Here is a 25826-nt window from a genome sequence, read left to right on the forward strand (position 1 = left end):
TTGCTTTTCTCTCTTTCCCTTTCTGTGTGCCTCTGTGGGCTCTTTCCCCACCCACAGCTCTTGCTACGTGGAAAGCAAACCCAAAGTCCTCGAGTGCAAGATGCACTTTTGAACCCATGCTGTTGGGTGGGTTCCGAATTCTGGAAAGTGATTTCACCCATCCTGCATCTGAACCAGTCCTAGCCTCGAAAACCCTTCTGAGTCAATTAGGCGACAAGTCTGAGACTGAGCCAGCTTGGACCTGCTCTGTATTGGATCACCCATGCCTGGTGTTTACACCAGCACAGCAGGATTTAAATACAACAGGGTGTCGTAACTTGGGTCTGTGAGAGCAAGAAAGCAAGCTCTTGTATTCACATTGCTCTCCTGGTGTATATTTTCATATGGGTAAGTGGAGTGAGAGATAGGACTGATCTGAGTTTTATAAGGCACTGTTATAAAATGTTATAGGGAGCACAGCGTGCAGCGTGTTGAAGTGATATAGTGTCAGCTCCATCCTCTGCCAGTAACCTCCCCCCCCCTCCAGCTGGCTGCTGCCCTTTTAGGAGAAGAAATGAGCTCACGTTTGGCACATTTCTCCTGGGATACAACTTCCAGTCCAGGTTTGGGAATGGCTGCTTAGCTCCTAAAGTCCTGAGATGGCTGTTTATTGTTTTTCCCTGTTTTGTTGCAGACTAGAAGCTGTGTACTCCCTAGTACAAGTTTTAAGAGACTGCATATATACAGCTGTATGACTTGCTTTATGGCAGGAAAAACAGGGAAAGCACTGGCAATGTTGTCATCCTTCAGATGCATGGAGCTAATGACCGTCAGAGGGTGCAAATGTGTACAACACTGAGACTGCAGACATTCTGTTTTCAGGACAACAGAGTTCAGCATGACACTGTCCTTATTACTTGTGCAATAACCATATCAGGTCATATATGGTTAGGAAGGGAGAAGGGGTTATTACCCTCTTGATGAACCTTTGCTTTCCTGTGCAAAAGAAAAAGATGCCATAATTTCCCTCCTTCTGTTCCCTTAGAAATGACCCTGCCTTGCATGACTGTGCTGTTAAAAGAAGACAAAAATGAATGCGGCACTGAAAAGGACTAACACAGCAAATTTTTACATATGTCCCTGGGAACTGAGCTCGCTCTATATGTATCAGGTGTCTTCCTTCAGGGTAAAGACAAGTTGTCCACCTATTGATCTTCCCCTTGTCTGTGTTCACAGGAGCAGAATAAGCATTGAAAAACTGCCAGAGGATCTCGATGAGATTTCCTCTTCTCTCCTTCTCATTAAGGTGTCTTCCCCTGTTTCTTCTAAGTGATGGATGATTTTGATCCTGAAGAAAGAGTAAAAACTACCCAGAAGGAGATTGGGACTTTTTTGTTTATTCCTTTTTAAGAATCTGAAATGAAAAAATAAATCCTGCCCATTTATCTGTACCAGCAAAGTCTCACTGTAAAGTAATTACCCAAAGTACAGTATATACCCTCACACGTGTATGCTTCTGTGCCAGTGCCTTCCTGGGGGCATTGAGTCACTCAGATCAAGGGTTCCCTGTGCCAGGGATTTTCCACAGGAAATAGTCTCTTCATCCCCTCACAGGCCTTTTGCCTGGTCTTGCAAGTGCAAAGGAGGCAAAAATTCCTCAGTTAATTTCTAAGACTGTGGAAGCCTGGGGCAAGTGGGCTGGTACTGTTCAGCTCACAGCCCCACACCCAGTTGGAGGGAGCTGCTGCTCTCCAGGGAGAAGGGGAGCCAGTGTACAAAGTATAGCCACTTCCACCTCGAGACGTCTGGTGCTCATTGCAGCTACTTTTCTTTCCACATTGTTTGCCAGAGAAAACAGCGGTTTAGCAGTAGTTTGAAAAGTTCTGTAGGCATCCTCCTGATTTGGCCATATGGAACACCATGCAGTTAACCATGAGAGCAATTGCACCCATTGTTGCTCAGCATCTCAGGTGCAGTAAACAGCTCTAGCAACTCGGGCACAAGCTCTTCTTGTTCTTGGGGGCATTTTCTCTTTTAATCTTCTTTTAAGTTCTGTGAGAGCAGAATTCCCATTACTTTGCTAAGAATGTCAGGTAGGAACAATTTTCTGGTTTATGTGGTCCTTCTGGAGGGTGTCTGGGTGGCAGATCTTGTGGCTGAGGTCCTCTCTTTGTGTTTACGTGGGATACAGTCAGGATAATGTTAAGACAATCTACCTATGACACCAGCTAAAGTTTTCATCCATCCTGACCCTGAAACAGACCCCTTAGGAAAAGAAAAAAGATTGGCATTCATTCCCATTAAGTCCTTGGAAAAAGTGCTAAGTCTGGCTTACGGAACCCTGCTTTCATGAGGTGTGTGAAATGAGAAGATATCTGTTTGGAGCTGGAGGACAACTATCGTCATGAGGAATCCTAGTGCTTCCAGAGAATTATCACAAGGATAAGGCTGACTTTAATAAGCCCTTTCTTCAGTATGGTGCAGTTATTCTGGAAGAGGGGATGTGCTTTGGTCATACAGTACTGTTTAAAACGATGTGCAACTCTTTGGCTAGATACATTAAACGTTTTTTGTGCATTGCAAACTGGACGTGTCAGAATATTTTACTTATGATGTTTCCAAGATAATAGCTCTGAAAAGTTTCAACAGCTAGTCAGGAATGTCTTTCATGTTAACATTGTGTTTGACAATAATTACCAATATTAATTCAACTGGCTGTGATTTTGTTCTGCCTTGCCTTCCTTCAAAAGCCAGAGATTTCCAAGCAGTTTCCCATCTGAGCTGTAATCCAGCTGTTACCTTGGATAGAATGCAACAAAGATACACAACATTGTGCAAAAGAAATCTTATAAACCATACATTTACATTGGTTGAAGTTTTGAAATATATGTTTCTTAAAAAGAGATGAGGTCACTGGCCTTGTCTCCTGCTGTTAAACACCTAGACAAGTGCTGAGAGCAGTTTCTCCCTGTTTCACTACAGACATCATTTCAGTACTGTGTGAAGTACATATGTGACCTCAGTGACAAAATAACATCAAAGGACGATCAAGGATTACTCAAAGATGGAGAATGTATTGCTTGGCAAGAATTCACACAGGGATGCACTTGGACATATCTGAAAAGGGAGGGTAGAAAGACTATATAACAGGCAAAAATCCTGGTTTTCTGTCCTTAATACCATTTTCACAGTAGCAAAATACAAGTTTAGTCAATGGCCTCAGAGGAGCCTTGCATATTGTCACCGACAGTTCATCATACCCCTAAACAGTGGGGATATGATAAGAACCAGATGATTTAAATTTCTTAACCAAACCCAGCGGTGCATATCATCTGGGAAATAACTGTGGCTTAAAGTCTGTATCAGTGCCTTAGTCCAACAAGAGGTTAACCGCATTTTTCACTATCTATATTGCTGTTTAATCTAGGGAACACCAGGTGCTTGAAAAATATGACTTTAGCAGCGTTTTACTGAATGAGGAGAAAGACTGGAATGCTCAGAAACTGAGGAGCAATTAAACAACATGATCTGCATTTATATGCACTTTTTTTTTTCTGTGTGACACTGACAAATAGTTGGATTTTGTAGGGATAGGGCAGTTTCAAACACAATTTTAAATTCAATTCCAGTATGTGACTAAGATTTATTTTCTTAAGGCTGAACTCCTCTTACAGGTCTCAGGATACAAACAGAGGGCTTTCTACTTTTCATGTTTCTCCCTCTGTGCACTATGTGGGTGCACAAGTGCACACACATGCTCTTAGAAGAAACACGGATGTCTCACCGGGGATGCAGCTCCTGGGTGGCCAGGCAGCCGTTGTGATTTAAGGATGTATTACACTGGTGTTTTTTACATACTATTCCACATAAATTATTTCTGTGTACTGTGTGTTAGCGGAGAGGGTAGGAAAGACCTGTTATTAATTTCATAGTCTGAATATAACATGAATGCCTGACAACTTTTTAATAAATTCAGAAATTACTGTTAAACACTGTTGTGTTTTTTTTAAGAATAAAATTGGATACCTAGCTCTTTTAGTCGTACTTGATTATGTGAGATTATCTTTGTTTATAAGAAGTCCTTTGTTCAGCTCATAGCTTAGAGCTTTTTTTTTGATTTTGTAAGTGTCTTCACCTGAGTGTTCTATTCACTGACAGTTATTTCACTTTGTACATGTGATCCTTCTTACTTCTTGCTTTCTTGTCCAAAAGCATGAGGCGTTCCTTCTCTTTCTCACTGGAGAACTCTTTGGGAGTCCTCATGCCCATTTCTTCTGGAGCTGCTGTGTTGGGTGGTAGCTGCAGGATCACCTCCAGGTTAAGTGTGTATCATGTTAATAAGGGAAAAAGAAAGAGCCGATTTTTGACTATTGCTAACAGACCTATTTGTTTTATATAGGTCATTGATAAGAAAATTACTTGCAGGCGACATTTCTGCCATTGATGCTGTAGACGTCAGGACAGCGTGGGTTTTCTGTGGACAAAAGCAATGGGTGTTTCCTGGGAAGCTCAGGCTGAGATCCGCCTAGAACGGACAAAAGGAGGAAGGCAGCTCTTCTGATACCAGTAGCAAGCCATAATGAGCCTTGATGGCTGTCTGCATTTCTCTTCTTTGGCATACACTGGCATTTGGAGAAGCACCAATCTGGGGTCCTTCTGGCAGAGATAAAAGAGTTTTTCTAAGAGGGGTGTTACTTAAAGGAAGTTTTCAGCAATGGGAGTTTTGCTCCTTTCAGCTTTAAAGGCATGTACCCCACGTCTGCTTTTTTTCACCTTTTTTTTCCTTTTTCTTCTGTTTACACTTTATGGGAGGAACTTTAGGGCTTTAAAGGAGTACTGAAGGAGTGCTTGTACCTGCAGAACACTGCATTGATCTTGACTGTCATAGGGAGTATTTTAAAGCAGGTTCTTCACTTCAGTGTTGAAAGTGGGTAGAAATTATAAATTAATGGTATAAGGTACTTCTGAAAAATCTGTGCTAAACAGTCAATTCTGAGCTAGTAATGGTATATATCCTTTGAAGCTGCAACAGACCTTCAACAAACAATCTTCTTCAGATTTAAAATGTCTTTTCAGGCATTGCTAGTATTTCAAGCTGAATATTAACTGTGTAGTTCGCAGGAGGGAAAACCACTCTACTTTCTTTAACATTAAACATGGATGGAGTGGAAATGAATTATGTTTATTCCACTTGTTAAAAGAAAACTTGGAGCCTGTTCCAGTTTGAGATCACATGCTTTCTGGGAATATATAGGTCTTATAACAAATCTTGGAATGCAAATAACAGGCACATGGCTCTCCTCTGGGTGGGAGTACAATTTATTTCAGAAAAATGTGGGCCCTTAGAATGTCTAGCTGTGCTGATGCTTATAAGTTGTGATGAGGTAAGAGTACTTGGTTCACGTGACTTTACCTTGCAACATTTTTTAATGATGTCTTTGGGCTTTCAGCCAATGGTGAATAACCAGGACAAGTACCCATTTGCAGTTCGAGGATATTTGTTTCCTGGTAAACTAAAAGCACAGACACACTTTTTTCTTTTATCAGGCCAAAAGTGCAAACACACATTTTCATTTTATTAAAAATACCCTTCAGAAAGCAGTCAGCAGAAATAACCTCAGTAAATTGTTGTGTTGCTCCTCTTACCTCACGTGTAAATGTTAAAAAGATTGTACCTAGAGAACAGATCACATCTGGTCATAGTCAGAATTTGATCACTTATGTTACTTTAATTTTTATATTTACCCCTGCAGTTATTGTATTGAAATTAAATCATTTTTCATTTTAACAAAGGTAAGATAAACTGAGAGTGTCAAATAATTGTTATACACTCGTTAGGCAAATCCAGTATCATCTGTCACAGACTAAATTAATTTACCTTTTTTTTCCCATCACTAGATCCAAAACAAGATTACATCATATTAAATGTTACAGTAACAAAAAACTGATTCAATTACCCGTCTAAACTATCTTCCAAAGCTGTTCTGCAGAAAGAAGTGCTACATGTGTTTAAAATGCCATTACAAACCATGAAGGAAATTGAAAATGGAAGTTGGCCACATCACGGAATAATAATTTTATTCGTCATAGCTGTCAACCTCCACTTGGCAAAAGTGCTAAGATAGGGCACCAGGATCAGAGTGAAGGTGCTTCAGCAGAACTGTTTGAAGAAAGCTTGCCTTCTGCCTGCTTGGTTTAGTTTTCTTCTCATTCACGACATTTTTTTTTATTAATTAAAAAAAAAAAAAATCTTTACAAATTTTGTTGTGTCCCTTTTCAGCCTATTTTTTAATGTTTTGCTCCTGAACCCCTTCAATTTGATGTTTTCCTTTGACGTCAGCATGCTTTGGACCAGATCCTAAATGTCTCTCAAAAGGGTTGGCCGCCTTTGTGTCAGAAGGCCAAATAGACTCAACTCTATTTAAGTGACATTTGTGTATTTGCCTTTTAAAATACTCTGGTTTTAAAAAAAGGAACACTCATGCCCTTGGAGGGTGTGTGAGCAGCAGCAGCATGAGCAATGCAGCAGGCAACCATTGTGAAATGCTGGGGTGCCGTGGCTGGGTGGACAGTCTGGTGTGTTGCTGTGCGCTGATCCCGCACCTGACCCCTGCCACTCACTGAGCTCTTCCTTTCAAAAGAAATAACCCTATCATCTGGTGTGTTTGCAGAGAGGAAAATCCTTTCTTTTTAACCCATTCTGCCCAAATAGACATTCTTCAAGGTCGGGTTTGGGCTGTCCTTTGATAAAAGCAATAACGGGAAGAGAGGGAAATGGCTGGGGAGGTGTCCTGCAAATCTTATTTATTTTTTTTTCCTTTAAACAATATCTCCATAAAAGTTTTCCAATTTGGCATACAGTCTAAGCTCACCTAAACAGGTTTAACATGATCAACTTTCATTTAGTTACCGCTAATTTATTGTGTCAGTGTATCTCAGAGTAGTAGCAGGCTTTTGGAAGCAATATAACAATACAATTACTCTGTCAACCTGAGTAAGCTAAGAATTGATCCATGAGCTAATGGCTCGATTCAGGGCAGTGGGACCATAGATGTTTTCATCCTTCAGATGCACAGAGCTAATGACTGTCAGAGGGTGCAAATGTGTACAGTAGTGAGATTACGGGCTTTCTGTTTTCAGGGGAACAGAGTTCAGTGAGAGACTTTGGCCTTATCACTGAGAGACAGCTAATAAAAGACGTGGGCTCTCACTTCAGCTAATCTTATGCCTGACTGATTACTCAGCATCACAGATGACACTAGTGGGTGAACTGCAATGCTCTTGCAGGATTTTATAGAACTAAATGGTTTCCATAGCGGAAAATTCTCTCATTATTAATGGTTAGCATATGTAATGCATTCCCGACTCCTTAAAGTATACTGAATAGTTAAGCTCTTACCTTGATAAATCCCAATTAACATAGATTTCATATCCTAATGTGCCAGACTTAGTCCTTTACTGTACAGACAAAGACCATTCAGTTTAGGATCTCGGTTATGTGTGACAAATTCAATATCTCCCTTATGAAGCTGTTTACAGCCCTAAACCATCACCACCATTTTCTTTTTTGCCTGTTAATAACAATATTTAGGACTGGTGTATTTCACCAGGTTTCAGATTTCATTACAAAACTTTTACACAGCTTCACTGAAGATAAAATGATTTCAGTGTTGAGCTCTCTCTGTGTCTCAAATAATCCCACAGTGTTGAAAGCTAAAGCTGATTCCTCTAACATGGGCTAACAATGATGCTTGCTGATGTTTCTCTGCTGAAGGTGTACCATCGAAGTCTTGCCTTCTCATTTATTCCAAATACAGTTAGAAGTGTTCACCAGGTGTTGGCCCACATCACAAGCCAAGTTTTGAAGGAGAGCACTGCCTGGTCTCCATCAGGCACAGGCATTATCCATGTACTGTTGCATGCTTCTGTGGGTTATTCAGTTTCTTCCAGCAAAAATGTATCATCCATGAGGGACAATATCTATCTAAATGATTAAATCATTTATGTCCATACAGATCTATGTGTCATTTGCATGAATGAAAATGAAATGCTGGATACATGCATGACTGCATTATTTGAGGCAGGTACTGCTGAACATTTATGAGTTAATCCTAGAAGACCTGAGCATTTCTGAGTCCATCAGTGCTGCTTCTCTATAAAGTTGTTTGTGACCAGCCACAATCATTAACAACAGCACTGCCTGGGTCTATGCTTGGCATTGGAAAACTCCAGCTCTTCATGTAGAGTGCACTTCCTTTTTTAAGTTAGCAAATAGTAGGGATAAAAGAGTTAGGGAATCTTTGTCCAGAAAGTTTTATAGGAAATCTTTGGATGGAGAAGAAGTAATGATAGATCCAGTTCCATATAGCGAGTACGTGAAAGTCATTATGCTGAATGGCTTTGTGTCATGTTGATTCACTATGTTGTGGTTCTTTTTTTCCTCAATAGCAACTTGGAGTGCACTTTTTAATATGCCCTTTCATGGTTTCTAACACAGCAACAAAACTTCAAAGCACAATTTCTAATGTCTACAATACCCCACCTCTTCCTTTTAATCAGGAAAAATCCTTTGCCTTACTGTTGTCCAAAGTGCTATTTTATAGTAATCATCACTAATCTCAAATTGAGACAGAGTATGATACTCAAAGGATGAAAGCAAGTTCATACAGCAAGTCCCACTACAAGAACTGACTGCCAATCAGTAAGAATGTCAGAGAATAACAGATTTATTCAGTGTTTTCAATGACCAAGATGGCATCGAGTAAAAAGAAATGTTAAACTAGCAACAATGATTTTTGTACATTAAATGATTTTTCCTGACTTTTTTTTCCCTTCTCCCTCTCCTCAGAGCTCCAGAACAGCTCGCTCGGAGGAAGACCGAGACTCACTATGGGATGCCTGGGGCTCGTGGAGCGAATGTTCACGCACTTGTGGAGGAGGGGCTTCATATTCACTGAGACGCTGCCTGAGCAGCAAGTAAGTGGGTGAACGCTTTTTACTTTACTGATGGGAGAATTCAACCTACTCCTCTGTGTCAGACCTTAAGAAGTAATCAGTAGAGGTCTTGAACTACACTGAAATTTCCAACTCAGTGTCAAAAAATTGTGGTGATGTGTTTTTTAATTCAGGCAAGCAGCCAACATGTTTGATAAGGCACCCTTTTAAAATATAGTGAGAACCTATGGAGATATAAAAGTTGCCTGGATGGCTTGCAAGCCTGCCAGCTACTGAAAAGTGAAACCTTCCTACGCTTTCACCATTTAAGTGGTAAGACTTTTCACGCACTTGTACCAGACTACAGCTAATTCACTAGGTTTAGTGCTCCACGATCTCAGCCTCACTGAGACTATAAAAACATCACATTCACTCAACATGACATACTGAGCTACATAACAAAGAATGATAATTCTGCTGAGGATATCTTACGAATTAAATTTCAGGTAGGAAGACTTCCATACCAGCAAAACCTCCTCAACAGACAGAAGCAGAATGGCCCAGTGCAAAGGTGAAATCTTGGTACCCAGTCAGGCACCTGAGATTTTATTCCTCCCCAGTTACTAGCTTGCAATGGAACATGCACAAGTCATTTGACATCATTTCCTTTCTATAGTATATATAAGTTTACCTGCAAAATATTTCTAGCAAATATTATTTCTATCTACTTTAGGAAATAGTTTACCTGCAGTAAACTATGGTATATGTGATAAATATTAACAGAGTTCTGATAAAGGATATGAAGGAAAACTCCAGATCCAAACATTGTGGCTGACTGCCATCTCTGATATCTTATATATCACAGTATTAAAAGTGTAATACAATTTTCCATCCTGCATGTTTCCTTTGTTTTTTGTTTCATGTGCTTATAAAACTGATGTTAATAAAAAACTGTGACAATACACTCCAAATTTTTCCTACATCTGACATTTTAATAAATGATATTGTTCAGTGAGCATAATAAACAGCACAAGGCATTGAACCATAAGATCAGAATAGAGTATTGTGTATTTTAGCTTTATCTATGGACAGTTTGGTCTCCTAGTTCCAGCAATTATTGAGTTGACAACGTGCAAAAGTCTGCTGGAAGGATAAAATGTAAGCAAAGGCATCTATGGAAACCAGTGAAAAACCTGTATTTTTCTATTCTATCCCTATGGAAAAAAAATTAGAATAATTTGTTTTTTAAACAAGGGGCCAAATTCTCATCTCTTGTTAGTTCTGTAGCAAATAATGGTCCTGCAAATACTCAAAATTGAAAATAGCAGAGATAGGAATTTATTTTCAATCACAGTGTATGCTTTGCACTTAGGAAAATAAGTTAACTTCTGTATGTTCCTTTAACGTAGACGTGAATCCAGGCATATCAGGAGATCTGGGGAATCTGAGTAATACCAGGACTTGCTGACTACATCTCTGCTCCCTCACTGAGAACCACCTCAGTAGTTTCTAGAGGGGAAAACTCTTGGAGCTCCACGACAGTACTAGTAGTATAATAGTGCTCTGTAGTATGTGAGCATCAACCACTCCTCTTAGGTAGGCTCTCCTCATCTGCTTCTCTTTGATTCTTGTACTATTTGGGATGTCCCTGAAGCTACCCCAGTGGAACAGGGAATAAACTCATAAATCACACAATACTTGTTTTTCATAGAATACCTAACCACTGTCCCACCAGTACATAAGCAATGCTGCCTTCCTTAAAAAACTAACTGCAAACTTTGGCCCATTCAGATAGGGAAGGACCCTGTTTCCAGGATAGGATGCAGGAGTTAATTAAGTGCACAATTTTAATTAAGTGCACTTGCTTTTAATAGCAATAAATCATAAATAGTAAAATTTGACCTGGAATTAACACAGTACCAAATGTGTGATAGGTTTTCCTTTGTCCTGGTGTGTGTGCAATTGCTAATTACATAAAGGGTTTAAGTGATTTATTTTTGTGCTAGGCAAGGATTTTAAGTCGCTAAGAAAAAGGCAGAGAGGGAGCTGGGGAAAGAAACATATCCAGCCCTTGAAGGTTTGGAAATAAGCCTGTGCGCATAAGTATTTCAACCTGGCAAGGCTAGAACAAAATGACAACCTCTCTGGGACAATTCTTGCTTGGTACAGTTTATCTCATGTATTTGCTGTGTATAATTTCATGGTAGCATGAAGGGAGATACTAGATACTTTTGGCAAATGAAAACTGGCAACACATTTAGATGTTTTGGAACAAATTAATCCTCAATATTTCTCATCCTGGGAGGAATGTTCATAATGCCTTGTGTCTTCTAATTCTGTATGAGCTGACTTTCAGAGCATCAAATGAAAAGAGAGAGGCCAGTGAATCTGCTCTGAAGAAATGCAAAGACTAATTGCCCATTCCTTAACACCATTAGTATATGCAGCTAAATAAAGGAACACAGTTTTCTTTCCAGCTTTTGTTTGCCAAAGTTATGTTAGTGCTTGTGTTGTTTGTTTTGGGAACATGTTTTGTGTTAGGCCTTCACAGCTGTGATGAAAGAACGGAAAGTGTTAGTGAGAAATTCTATTTTCTAGTGTTTTAGATGGCAAACATTTCAGGGTAGGGGCTGTTTAACAGCACATTTCATTAGGACAACTGGTCCTGATTATGCTAAGGTCGTTTAGTATGATAGCAATATAAATAAATATGCCAATCACACAAACAGACAGGAGTTGTCAGCCCAAATCAACCATGCATCTTGCTATCCCACACTGACAGCGAGCAGCATCGGTTCAGTCTGCTGGCAGAATAAGCCCCAGGAAAGTAACATTTTGCTAATTAGTAGTTAAAGACTGGGATAAACCTCAAAGCACAACACTTTTCTTGCCCTTTGTTGGCATCAGTTCTTTATGACTTCAGATATTCTTGTTATTTACACCAAAGGACAAGCCTCCTTTAAATGTTAGTTGTTTGCCTCAAATTTTATTTGGATACAGAACTTGGGAAAGAGAAACTCCTCACCTAGCTCATTTCTATCATGAACTCTCATGCAGCGCTGCTGGTCAAAACCTGTATAGAGGAGAATGACAGACCACTCCTGCTTTTTTTGAGGGCCAAACTAGCAACTGTTGTGCTTCCGTGAAGAGCCAAGTTTTATTAGTTATTGGATACTTTGTCTATAGGGACACTGGAAATACATAGGCAGAGCAGGTGGAGAGACATCTTCCTTAAAATCTGGCTATTATTTGTTGCAGTCTGTCTATTGCACAGCAGAGCTAGAGTTCTTCCCGCACAGTGATTGATAGTACTCATATACTTTCAATCCAGGTATTAATAATATGCATATTGGTTCAAGCAAACTCAGAGTAATAAATGGCCGAATGTCATTAGATATCTGAAATTCATGTGCATTTCTTTAATTTCCTATATGGAATACATTTTCAAATTGTAAAAGAAATTATAAATTCTCTTATTCTAAGTTCACCCATCCTTGTCCTAAAAATATTCTGCCTGTTCTGGAATTGTACTTTACATATGGACAAATACTACAGTAATATCAATAGTCTTTTACGGTTTCTAGGGTTGGCAGGAAGATAATTGGGACTTTTTTCCACTCATCTTCCAAAGCTGTCATCACTTTCTAGTAAAGTAAGGTTGTAGGTAGCAGAAGAGCAGGATATCCTCGAGTTTTGGGAATTATTTTAGCAGATAATAGATAAGTAGTGGGTTTTTCAATCTGCTTAGAAACCTGTTACTGTTGCTGCTGTTTCTGGCTCAAGCATGAAGGAGGAACAGTTTGTGTGACTGTATAGCAGAGTGCTAAGCTGGTTATGGAGTCCCATGGATACTGAATCTGGGTTAAGGGGTCAAAAATTGAGATCATCACTCTTAACTCTGGGAAATCATATGTGAACTGCTGAATAGAGTGGAGGTTTTCCACCATTAGACAAGAGATGTATGGTTAGTAACAGAAGAATGTCAACATTAACATCTTCCTGACAAGTTTCCCTCAGTAAAAAAAGTGACAGAGATTTTTAAAAAAGATTTAAAAAAGAAAACAAAAAAAGAGAGAACACACATGAGAGAGTTGCAATCCCAGTTTTATTTAGATGCTTCCTACTGGTTCTATTACTTGCTGGAATATATTTTTTCCTCCCTTCCTTTCTTCAGTTGATGGCTGCCTTTTGGTAATACAAGTGAACCATCAGTGTGAAATACCCTTTCCACCAGATCTGCTTCCTAAACTAGATGAAGTAAGTGGTTCACTAGTTTTGTTGTTAAGCCCTCTGCCACTGCATTCTGCAGGATGAAAACAGTAGATCTGCATGAAGGACTCTCAGTTTTATGGCAGTTTGTCTCTGTTGATCAGTAAAATAGCCACTGAGAGATACTTTTGGAGGTTAGGTTTAATAAACTAACTAAATTAGCTGAAATTTGGTCAATTTTATGCTGTGTGACATTTTTCATAAGACAAAAGAAGCCCAAAATAAATTTGATTTATTTCATTAATGAGTAATTTCTCATTTTAGCAGTTCAGAAATCAAGCATCAAATGGTTTGGTGCTTGTCAGATGATGGTACAGATGGAACAGATGTGTGTTATACATGTTACTTTAAATAATTGAATAAGAACCCATTACAACAGCACTGACTAGCACTGAGAAGAGGATACATCAGATATTACATATTTAAAAAATACTGTTTAAAATTTCAGCTGTATATACCTTTGATACCAAAACTTTTTGGTCTAGTTTTGTGTTGCTCCTTCACAACTGAATTTAGAATTTAGTCAAAGCATGTTGCTGTGGCCTCTAGTTTCCCATTACAGTCACAGAATCATCTGTCTCAGGGGCTTGTGAGAGAATCTGAAGTTATTCACATCTGACATTGATGAAAGGTCCTTTAAACTTTCTGAGTGAAAATTAGAATGGAACAGTTATTCTAGTTTTTTAGTTGCTTCTTTATCAGATAGAAGCTAACATAAATTATTTCAATTATTGTGCAATGTTATAAATGCAGTCTGTTCTTGTCCCGACACTACTAAATAAGACAAATTATGCCACTTTATGAGATGTTCCTATGCCAGCCAGAATGATAATTTTAAATACTGTGGGGTTTTATGACTTCTAGAACAAGCCCTTTCCTATCTTAAGGATATCTGTAGAATAAAGAGCAAAATGTTTTTGCACAGATGATTTCATAATTCCTGAATATATCCACAAAAGTAAATAGCATTCTGATGAAGCATACCGTGTCACTCAATGGGATTACAGTCAATGTCATAAAATTCTTAGGTCATCTGTGCTACCAAATGATTTTGGAGGAGGGTTCTCATTACCCTGATCAAAACTATATTGGTATGCTAGCTCAATGTGTTACTTCCTGCAAATGACCTTCAGGATACCTCAATAGATGGCTTGTTTTCTGCTTCAGTTGATAACCATAGCTGGTTTACTCTGTAAAGGACATCCTCCATTATATATTGGGTGATTTTAAACATTTGGAAGAAATTTTGTGTATATTTAGTTTGCAGATGCTTCTGGTTAAAGCTGTGCTATCTAGCAGCATTTCAAAAAGGAAGTTTTAAAAACTGTTTACTCTGGGATTAGTCAAATCTGTAATTATAAGAACATTTCCTGCTTTCATTTGATGGAGAAGCATTTCCATTTTTTGAGAGAGATTACAGTTCTAACTCTTCCTAATGGCAGAAGCAGCAAGCAACAATCTTAAATTTGAGTTAATGCTGTAAAAAGCTGCAAATTTCACCTAATCTAGATCAGCATTGTAATCTGTGGAGTGATTGCTGGTGGTCTTTGGAGAAACAGTCACATTGTGCTGGCTGTCCTAATTTCCATGTTCTGTGCCTCAGTAAATATAAAATAAATTATAAAATATAAAATATTTTTATTTTATAAAAAATAAATATATAAAGTACTAAAATATAAAAATATATAAAGTACTTTCCTACTGTTGTTTTCTCATATAATCCATTGCTAGAGTTGCCACAGGGATATTATATGTTGGTGTTTTGGGTGAGCAACTGACCTGTGTTAGAATGAATGGTAGTCAGCATTGTACCTACAGATGAGTGAGGGATATGGTCTCCATAAATCTCTCAGTTGAGAAGTAGCCTACCTAACAAAAATGCCTGTGGAGCCTTCACTTGGATGATATACTGTTCATAAGTCCAGGTTCACTGGAAGACCTCTTGTATATTCATAATTCTTTCAATAAATCTGTTCTGGGATTTAACTGAAAAAGAATTATATCAGCCAGGCCTTTGCATGATGTGGACTTTTTGTAAGCCTTACTACCTATAAAAAAGGAAGTTAAGATGTAATTCTCTAAAGCCCCAAGCAATAGATTCTACATAAGGAAGCATAAGCAATTCAGTGGAGCTGGCCTAGCACACGTGATTCAGACCCAGGTTCAGACTTCCTCAAAGGATAGGAAACTTGAGTTCCTGTTCAGCAGATTTCTTTTGTAAAGACCATCTGCAAAACTTGGATCCAGATCCGAGCTCAGGCATGTTCAGATTTAGGGTGTTAGTAGTTTTGGGCCTGCAATATGTTCTAAATTCTATCTTTGTGATACAGCAGGCCAGCTGAGATTTAGTATTGTATTTTCTCTCCACTTGGACTGTGAAGAGACCACTTGCCATTGTTTTTTTTTGCTGAAAGGCACTTCTTTGATTCTTCTTTTTTTTTTTTTTTTGCCTTTCTTGGCTAGTGAGCAACTGTAATTACTTTCTGTATATCTGCAATTTGTGTTGTATGCGCAAATCTAAAGCTAAAGACACTTTTTACAAGATTCTTAAGAAAATAAAAAATACTGTAGTGACAGACATGAGAGACTAAATGCATGAACACAGACAATAATCTGAAAGCACTCTGACAAATTTTTCTCCTTCTTTTCTTCTATTTTTCTCAGGATTTTGTTATTTTACTGAAAGTTTAGGGAATGTCATTCAATGCCAGCTGTTACTTAGAAAATAACAGTCAATGGCTCTGAATAATACAAAGAAGAAGTTGAAAGTAAAAATTGAAATAAACTCTATTCTGTTCAGCAATTTGTACAACAAAAGCCCAAGGTCTGCCTTACTTTTGAGTAATGTAATGCCAGCCTTCAACTCCAGGGACAGCAAAAGCTACCCAGGGTAAGATCTTTGTGTGGGTTGGAGCACAGCTGGAGCTGCAGCTGATCATTTTTTATATAACATTCCCAACAAAATTCTCAAATCTGAACTGTACCCCTCAACAAACTTCCAGAATTTAAAATGAAATTGTGGCATGAGCCCAACAGTACCTTTAGAAGGAAAGGCTTATCTTTGCAAGACCAATAGATATATTAGCTTTCTCTGGGCTCTTTGTTATTTTGGCTAGACTGCTAGAAATAGCCAACTTGGTATATCCATAGCTGGGCTAGCAACCTTTAGGTTACTTTGGTTATTTCTTGCACTATAGCCTACAGTATAAACAAAACCTTGGAAGAGATTGGATGGCATTCTGGAGGGAGCCCTCGACACAACTTCAACAAGCATCAGGTATCCCAAAACAAGTATTTGTTTTCACAGAATCACTAATCACAGAATTGTCAGAGTTGGAAGGGACCTCTAGAAATCATCTAGTCCAACTCCCCTGCTAAAGCAGGATTGCCCAGAGCACATTACTCAGGACTGCATCCAGGCAGGTCTTGAAAATCTCCAGAGAAGGGGATTCCACAACCTCCCTGGGCAGCCTGTTCCAGTGCTCTGTCACCCTCACTGTAAAGAAGTTTTTCCTCATATTTGAATGGAACTTCCTGTGTTCCAGCTTGTGCCCGTTGCTCCTCATCCTATTGCTGGGAACCACTGAACAGAGTCCAGCTCCATCCTCCTTCAACCCACCCTTTAGGTACTTGTAAACATAGATAAGGTCTCCCCTCAGCCTTCTCTTCTCCAGGCTAAAGAGTCCCAGCTCTTTGAGCCTTTCCTCGTAAGGGAGGTGCTCCAATACCTTCATCATCTTTGTTGCCCTAAATTGGGCTCTCTCCAATAGTTCTCTGTCTCTCTTGAACTGGGGAGCCCAGAACTGGATGCAGTATTCCAGTTGTGAAAGGGACTTCATCTTTAAGAAACACTATTTACTTGGCGTTCAAATTCCTAAACAGTCAGTCAGATTTTGGTTCAGGCTAAGTATTAAATAAAGGCATGCTTTCCTTTTTTCTTTTTTTCTAACACCATCTCTTTGATATAGTGTATAGTCATATTCCATGTGTGTATAGCCGTATTCCATTCTTTTGATTCCAGTGAATTTACTCTAGATATACAGAGTTTCATAGAGTAAAGCCCAGTATGATTTGTTAGTTACACACACAACAAGCTGAAAAAATCGAGAGACCTTAGCTGCTCCTCTTAAGTCTTGCCCTTGAGACCTTTCAACATCTTGGTTGATGTTGAAGGGTTGAACCCTTCTCTGCACACACTTTCATAGTTTGATGTCCTTCTTATATTAAGGCACCCAACACTGCACACAGTACTTGAGGAAGGCCACACCAGTGCAGTGCCGAGTGGGAAAATCACCTCCCTCAACCTGCTGATGATGCTGTGCTTGATGCACCCCAAGACACAGTTGGCCCTTTTGGCTGCAAGGGCACACTGTTGTACTCATATTCAACTTGCTGCCAACCCAGACCCTCAGATCTCTTTCCATTGGGCTGCTCTCCAGCCTCCCATCCCCCAGTTTATAAGTATACTAGGATTAACCTGTCCCAGGTGGAGAATGTTGCACTTGCTCTTGTTAAATTTCATATGGTTGGTGATCACCCAGCTCTATAGTCTATCCAGATCTCTCTGTAAGGCCTCTTTACCTTGGGGGGAGTCCGTAGCTCCTCCTAAGTTAGTATTACCAGTAAACTTACTTAATGTACATTCAATTACTGTGTCCAGACAATTTATAAAATGTTAAAGAGCACTGGCCCTAAAACTGAGCCCTGGGGAACCCCACTGGTAACTGGCCACCAGCCTGATGCGACTATAACTCTTTGAGCTGGACCTGTCAGGTGCTCACCCAATGTATTATGGACTTGTCTAGCTGTATTCTGGACATTATGTCCAGAAGGATACTATGAGAGACACTATCAAAAGCTTTGCTAAAATAAAAAACCCACACATCTTCTGGCTTCCCTTGATCAACTAGATGGGTGACCTTGTCATAAAAGGAAACTGAGTTAGTTAAACAGGACTTTTGCCTTGTGAACCCGTCTTCAACCCCAGCTGTCTCAGTGTTTCATCCAGGAGATGTGTTCCAGCCCTCTGATTGTTTTTGTGGCCTTCCTCTGGACCTGCTCTAACAGGTCAATGTCTGTCTTGTACTGGGGAGCTGGACGCAGTACTCCAGGTAAGGTCTCACCAGAGCAGAATAGAGGGGCAGAATCACCTCCCTTGCCCTACTGGCCACACTTCTTTTTATGCAGTCCAGGATAAAATTGGCTTTCTGGGCTGAAAGCACACATTGCTGGCTCATACCTAATTTTTCATCCACCAGTATCCCCAGGTCCTTCTCCTCAAGGCTGCTTTCAGTAATCCATCCCCCAGCCTCTACTGATATTGGAGATTGCCCTGACCCAGGTGGAGGACCTGGTGCTTGGTCTTGTTGAATTTCATGAAGTTAACATGGGCTCATTCATGCTAAGTATGATACATTATTTACATCAGAAAAATTGATTCCCTAATAAAAAGATTGTGGAAAGCATTATTTATGCAAAAAGTAGGCCTTTGGCGGCCACAGATCAGTACCCATGTTTTCACTTGCTTAGCTAGCTTCCTTCATGTAGTGATTCAAGTTGGTATTTTGCCTCCTGGTTGTTTATTTTTTTATTCCTGCAGAAAGAATATTCATAAGATCTGTAACTAAATTTGCCAGGGAAACTTGGCTTGTCTATCTGTGCCCATTCTTCTTGTCTCAAAGTTAGCCATTCCTGTAACATTTCTGGTATTTCACTACTTCGAGAAGGCACAGAAGTCTGTAGGAGACAGACTCCTAAACATAAAGAATTAAAGATTTTTACAGTTGCAATGCCAAGCTGCATGGCAGCACACTGATGCATCTGCACAACGCATTGTGGCAGGCAAGGTGCTTATTAATAAAAGGATATGGAAACATTTTTACACATCATTTCAGTTTATTGTCAACTGAATGATATGGACATGAAGTTGGGCAGACCTGACCAGATAATTTGAAAAAGTGAACTCAAAGTCAATGCAGTCCTGATGCATCTTCCTTTTTCATAACTGTTTGGTGTCCATGGCCTTCCCTCATGCTTCTTTTATGGGAAAACGGATATGCTGAAAGAATAAAAGAGACTCTCTTTTGCCCAGAGAAGGACAAACACAGAAATTGCATTGAGGATGAGAAGAGTTCATAACAATGTGCAACATTTTGGAAAGAGATAAGAGCAACAGGGTGAGGAAAGAGAGATGCAAGATGGTGTTACTGTGTGTGTGTAGCACGGCCTCATGCCTGCTGGCACGAGGGGAAGGGCAGGGCTGATGCAGCCTGCCTAAGATCTCATGGTAGGAGAAAGGCCAACAGCATACTTTTCTCACAGGTACAGTGAAGAAACCGGAGTCTGTCCCAGAAGAGTGGGTTTTAAGGGGTGTGAATATAAGGGAGAGTGAAAATCGTTCAACATTACATCAACTTTCAAACCCCCGCAGTGAACAGTTGCATCAAAATTCACATCCACAAAAATAACCCACCTCTAGCTCATAGTTGCTTGCTTATGTGGAGACTTGTTTCTTAAGAAAAGCATTTCAAACTTTGATGACTGCTGAGAGTGGCAGGAGTTGATGAGGTCCTCCTCTGCAAATCTCTTTCATCATCTTTGGTAATTACAGTTAAAGGCAACTTTGGCATGGGGTTGCTATTCTTTCTGGCATAGATTATTGCAAGGCTTCTAACTCTAGCTGAGCACAAATACATATCTACTTTAGACCTTTGAGGGGAGGGAGCCTTGAGCTAAGTCCCTCTACAAACTGGAGCCTGGAGAAATAAATACCAGGGTTTCAGGTTGTTTACATTAAGAGAAGTGAATATTTTAATATATTAAAAGTTGTTAACCTCTTTCAGAAACTTTACTGGAAACAAGTGACTAGGTTTGAAGAATGAAACATGATTCCTAATAGCTTGCTTTTCTTTCATATTCACATGAAAATAATTGCCTGTCAAGCCAAACCCTCAGCTACCTTTTTCCTCTGCAAAATCCCCTGCAGTGTATAGGTAACAGAGAAGACTAGAAGTACCTCTTACTGCTCCCATCTTTGTGTGCTCTCCAAGACGAACTTGCCATTTTGGCAAACTTCTGAGTTTTCCAAGTGCCTGTATGTAGTCCTTGTTGATGTTTTATACCCTGCAAAGGTCAGAGAATGTGTGGTGACTGCATCTCATAACATGGTCTCACTAATCTACTGTGGTCCTTTCTTGCATGTTAAATGCTCTGCCCTGTGGCATTCTGCAAAGCATCCACGCTGAGATGTGGGACCCGTACCTTTACTTTGAACCCGACCTAGAGGAGGCTGGCCTGATGTCATGCAAGATTCTGTGTATTTCACTCTAACAGGATTAAGTTCTCTAGACAGTTTCAACTTCCCTATTTTAAACATAGACAGGGGCAGAAGCAGAATTTACTTTTAAAAATCAAAATTTATGCCTCCTAAAAGCTGCTGTTTAATATTTTTTCCAGAGCCTTTTTAACCATCTACTTTTGTCTACAAATCCTATGATTTTGAATCCAAAAGAAGATACTTCACTTTAAGAAAATCTGGAATACTGTCCTGAAGCAGCACAGAACTGAAACACAAACTGCTCTGCAAATCTGTTGTCAAAATATATTAGCTCAGGCTGAAAGCAGTTTGCCTGCTTTTGGCTGATGGGTGATAACTGGGAAACTAATGACCTTAAACAACCAAACCCCAAAGTTTGTTCTTGAAGAGGGGACATGGGGAGTTTTGCAAGAGTGGTTCCTAGTATTCATGAATCATCACAGCATTAGCTGCATCCAGAATTGCACATTTTTTCTGAACAACTCTGGCCATTAGCCAAAGGAGGGAAATTGGAGGAAAAATCTGAATAGTTCTGTGGTGTATGTCTAATGAAAGTACCTATGCAAAGAATAAGTGAAAAATAAGTAGTCTTTCGTTTAAAAACAAACAATATGAAGAAACTATGAAAAGAAGAAGAAACTGTAAGGCAGCTGACAGAAAGTTTAAATTTCCCTGGGAGGTCAAGGGTTCTGAGATTAATAAATTACAGTAATTGAAGTGTGGTAACAGCAGCTCTGTGTGCAGCAAAGAGATGTCTGATGGGTCATATGGCATTTTTGAGGGACAGATGTATCAAGGTTGCTGAACAAGTGTTGGTGTAGATGGCGTGCACTAGGACTACCTGCCTTCTGCGTAATCATACTTTTTTCTTTGCTACCTATTGGTGTAAATCAAAAGTACCTCTGCTGAATGTAGTGGAGTGTGAACGGGCTTGGCCTCCACCACAATATCACTACCAGCTTGTTGATATTTTTAGGAATGACTCGGATAGTGGGAGGGTTGCTTGGGTTTTGTTTGTTTGTTTGTTTTTTTACTTCATAGACTATGGTGAATATAAAATTTATTCTTGTATTGCTAAAACTGTTTTTTGTAGTGCTAGATACTCTGTGCCCGCTTTTCACTTCTGTGCATGCTTGCAATGATCAAAATTTACTTGAATTAATTATATAACATTACAAAAGCATCGAATTAGTGGCATTTCCATTATGCTTTTAGTAGCATTCTTTATCTGCCAAATGCTAGACAACGGAATATGTTACCTTTCTGCTTACATTTCTTCTGAAAAAGTGGTAGGGTTTATTTACTTGTTTATCTTCTCTTGTCATCATTAACACCACTGTGATACATTTACAAAACTGTGTTTTGCCCTGATTTTGTACTCATAGGTATAAATTACTACTGTAATGGAGGAACTTCAGAATTAATCTTGTGGATGAAGGTGGGAGGAAGGACGACTTCAATAATTTAAAGGAAATCCATTCAGTTTATTTTAGAGTTAACTCAGTATGGAAAAAGTTTTTCTGTTTTAAAAAACACAAAGGAACAAAGAACGACACAAATGCATGCAGATGCTGTCCTTTCTCTTGGATAGTTCAAAATGGTTTGGATTTAAAAATTCAGTCTTGGCAGGCTCTTAGTCCTCAAGGAATGTGTGCTTGTTAAATCCTGGCCAAAAAAAAAAAAAAAGAAAGAAGGGGGGGGGAAAAAGCTGTGAATTAAGAAATTAAAAATGTAAGGAATTCTATTCTTTTGAAGGATAATCTTTAAAAACTGAACCCAGCATTCTGAGGACCTCCATAGAGTATGCTGTCTGAACTCATAAAACACATGAAACTTCACCTAAGGTCAAATACTCAGAATACATGCTGCTGAGTGCTAATAAGATATCTGGGTGTTGACCTTTCTTCTGGGAGCCCTGCCAGCATCAGGGCTGGTATGGGTCTGCTATGGGGGAGAAGGAGGAGAGCCATGCAGAGCACACATCAGGGCACGTGCTCTCCTTGACCTCTGCTGGGCCCAGCTGCTCTTTGGATGCTGTTCTGCAGCCAGGATCTGGGAGTAGAGAGGGGCTGGTGGATTGGGGGAAAGTTTTATGCTCTCCTTGTCTCCTCATCCATCTGGGAAAAAGCCAATGTCCTGCTAGCCTGTCATTTCTCACTGCTGCAGGCACTTTGCCTTCCTCCCAGGGCACAGGTTGCTCTCCAGCAGACAAAGCCCAGTCAGTGCGAAGGTGTGTGCCTGGGTGGACACAGAGATGTGCCTTGTGAAATCATTGTGAGTACCTGGGACACATGTTGATTTCCAACGTGTAAGCTCTGTACTCTGACCTCCAATTGCATTTATAAACTGATGCCACCTTCTAGAAACTCATTTTTAAAGCAAAGGTAGGAAACTGAGGAGTTGTAGAATTCATACTTCAATACCTGTGTAAGGACAGAAAACCCTTAACTTCTGGGAAGAGGATTGGTGCAGGATCAGATGCTTAGAGATCTTTGTAAGAAAGATGCCAACACAGTAAACATTGTGTGTTTGCTTTTTATATTCAGCTATTAATGTTTTTGGGTTTGTTTTTAATTTTTGGACACAGGACCTGTGAAGGGCGAAACATCCGGTACAGGACGTGCAGCAATGTGGTAAGTGAAGGATAGCTTTGATACAATACAAATCATCACATATGACAGTCACATTCATATTACATAAAATAATTTGGTAATGTGATAGTGAGAATACTGTAGCTACCTAAACTGCCATCATACCACAGGACCGCAAGCAATTATTTGTCAGTTTCTTGAAAAGCTGGAGAGGTTATGGCATAGCACAATGCTAAAACTCTTTGGAAGGGATTGCAGTCACAGCCTTTCCAAATACAGTGTCAGCAACTTCAGAGTTGCTCTTTACAACCCCCCAGCAGAATCAAGACCACTCATGTTCCCAGTACTACTTTGGTAACCAGCTGGTTCACATTGGGTAGTCTGTCAGGCTGGAGGATTAAGTTGTTAAGGATTGAAGACAAGTTAGTAAGAGATATATGTTTGTGTTCACCTGTGCCCTCCCAGCACTGGAATCATGTTGCATGTCTTAAAAAAAGCAGTTTTAGATAGCCTGTACCAGTATTTTGGCCTTTCCAAAGACTCTTGGTTGTTTTTTATATATGGTGAATATAGTTTTCAATACGATAAAATAAGAAACTTTAACTTCTGTGCTCAACACAAAGTGAAAGTGTGTTTTCACTGGTGAAAATGGAAATAAAGACTTTCTTACGGAAAGTTTTATTGGATGCCAAGAATAGTAAAAGCTCTCAAATTACATGGAGAAATGTCAGTTTTACCAGTAAAGATGGAAAATGAAATCAAATGTGCACGAGGCCAAGCTTTCTCATGCCTGATAGGGATATATTCAGAAGCTTTTCAATAGGCGCTTTGTCTAAAATAGTTTAGAAGTTTAAGTTAAAAAAATTATTACTTTCCCTCATATTTAGCTTATATTTTCCTCAATAGACCACAGTTCATAATGAAAGAAAATGCTTCTATCTGAGTTGTAGTCTCCCATGCGGTAAGATTTCTCACACTTCTTCCTCTGAAAATTGCTCTGGGTGTATCCTTTTGGCTCCTGAAATCTCTCATGAGTCTAGACATCTGCTTCAACAACTGACAACAACTAGAGTAGTCAATAAGTAGGTCTGATAGCTGATTAACAGTCCAATTTCCATCTCTGAGGCACTTCAACTACACCACGAGCATGGATGGAATGGTTGATTTGTACCAGTCAAGTTGCATGCTGTAGCTCTGTAGAATAAGACACAAACAGGAAAAAAAATGCTGTTAAAGGCTAATTGGACTACAATTAGACCCATCAGTTTTGGTTTAATTTGTGAATACTTGTACCTTGTGACAGTCCCCTTTCCCTCTGACTTGCCCTTGTGTATGGTCAGAGCAGTGGGACAAACTAGCATCCTGCTCTGCTGCCGTTAGCTGCTCCTGGGTCATCCTGACGAAAGCTGGGGTTTTACCTGTGTTTCAACCCTTACTTTGGAATCATTGAGCTTAGTTTTCCAAGATAAAGAATAATTATTTAGATGTTATTTTTAGCTTAGATTCTGTTTTGGAAATGTGCACCCAAACAGGTTTCTTTCAAAATAAGACCATTGCATAGTTTTGTCAGGCAATTCCTTTATATACCTTGCATTTGGCAATATTGGCTCCAGACTTTCCAACATAGCAGTGAGGCATGCAGCTGCAGAACTCAGTTAATTATTTCATACCAAATAATCCAAAATGAAATTTTCAAAGTGTCTTACTATGCTGAGATCAGTGACTGTTTTGCCAGTGAATTACTAAGACCTAGGACTGCATTTTTGTTTTTAACGCCCTTTTTTGGAGAGGGTAATGAATGGATTGTGCTACATTGCTCTTTTCCTTAATAAAAAGATTAAATGGGTTTTCATTTGTTTGTTTTTGGTAAACTTGCAAAACCAGCAATAAATGAAACTGTTTTCAAGCTTCTGGCTGCATCATAATTTGACCAGGACCTCCAAATACAGCTTTATGTCACAAGGAAAGTACTTGGCTGTATTCATTTTGCAGATATTTGTTTTCAGTGAAAAGTATTTTCTATTTTTAAAGTAGAAAGATATTGTATCTTTGATTCAGATGTTATGCCCTTCCACTTGCCATCTTTGCTATTCTGAAATACTGTGCACCAGTATTCCCAACATCAGTCATTACAAGGGCCCTGCTACCATGATCAGCACCAGAACTTGTGGTAGAATCCTGCCACAGCCATGATGGTCCTCAGCCTCGTGTTTCTGGGGCTAGGTACCACTTTGAAATACTTTGTGCAGCACCAGTATAAACCTGAAGCACTTTGGGAACCCCGGATGTGTATCTCTATGCTGAAAGCCATTCTGTTACTGAATTGTGTAGCTATACCACTGAAATACTGTTTGTCTCTTTCAGAATAGTAAAAAAAAAAAATTTCTCTTTAACAAAATCTATTGTCTTCATCTCTAAAATCCAAGGTTACACACACAACTGAGTCTTGGAAACAATTCATTAACCCCATGGCTTGGCGTGGAATTCTGCACTGGAAAACACACACAATATTTTGTGTATTTTTGTTAACTCAGACTTTACCTTTTAAGATTTCATTCATAAGGACACTGAAAATCCGGAGGACAGAACTTCCAGGCTCAATAAGACCTACAATTTCATCTGTCAGATGACAGTCACTGTAAAGGAAAATGAGAGCAATTCCCTTCATTCCACCCCTGCAAATGAAGCTAGCTATCATGCATTGTGGAAAATTCCTTTTTGATTCTTGTGGAAATCAG

At 39.4% G+C, this 25826-nt stretch overlaps 1 protein-coding gene across 1 annotated transcript in view; it reads left to right on the forward strand.

Moving 5' to 3' along the window:
* ADAMTSL1 (ADAMTS like 1) overlaps positions 1–25826 on the forward strand; it is a 425741-nt gene that overhangs the window by 238813 nt on the left and 161102 nt on the right. The window contains exons 3-4 of the mRNA XM_074166017.1: positions 8828–8955; positions 23085–23130. Coding sequence (XP_074022118.1) covers positions 8828–8955; positions 23085–23130 — 174 coding nt within the window. The remainder of the gene's footprint in view (positions 1–8827; positions 8956–23084; positions 23131–25826) is intronic.

The sequence above is a fragment of the Numenius arquata genome, chromosome Z (assembly GCF_964106895.1).
Source record: "Numenius arquata chromosome Z, bNumArq3.hap1.1, whole genome shotgun sequence".
NCBI classification, from domain to species: domain Eukaryota; kingdom Metazoa; phylum Chordata; class Aves; order Charadriiformes; family Scolopacidae; genus Numenius; species Numenius arquata.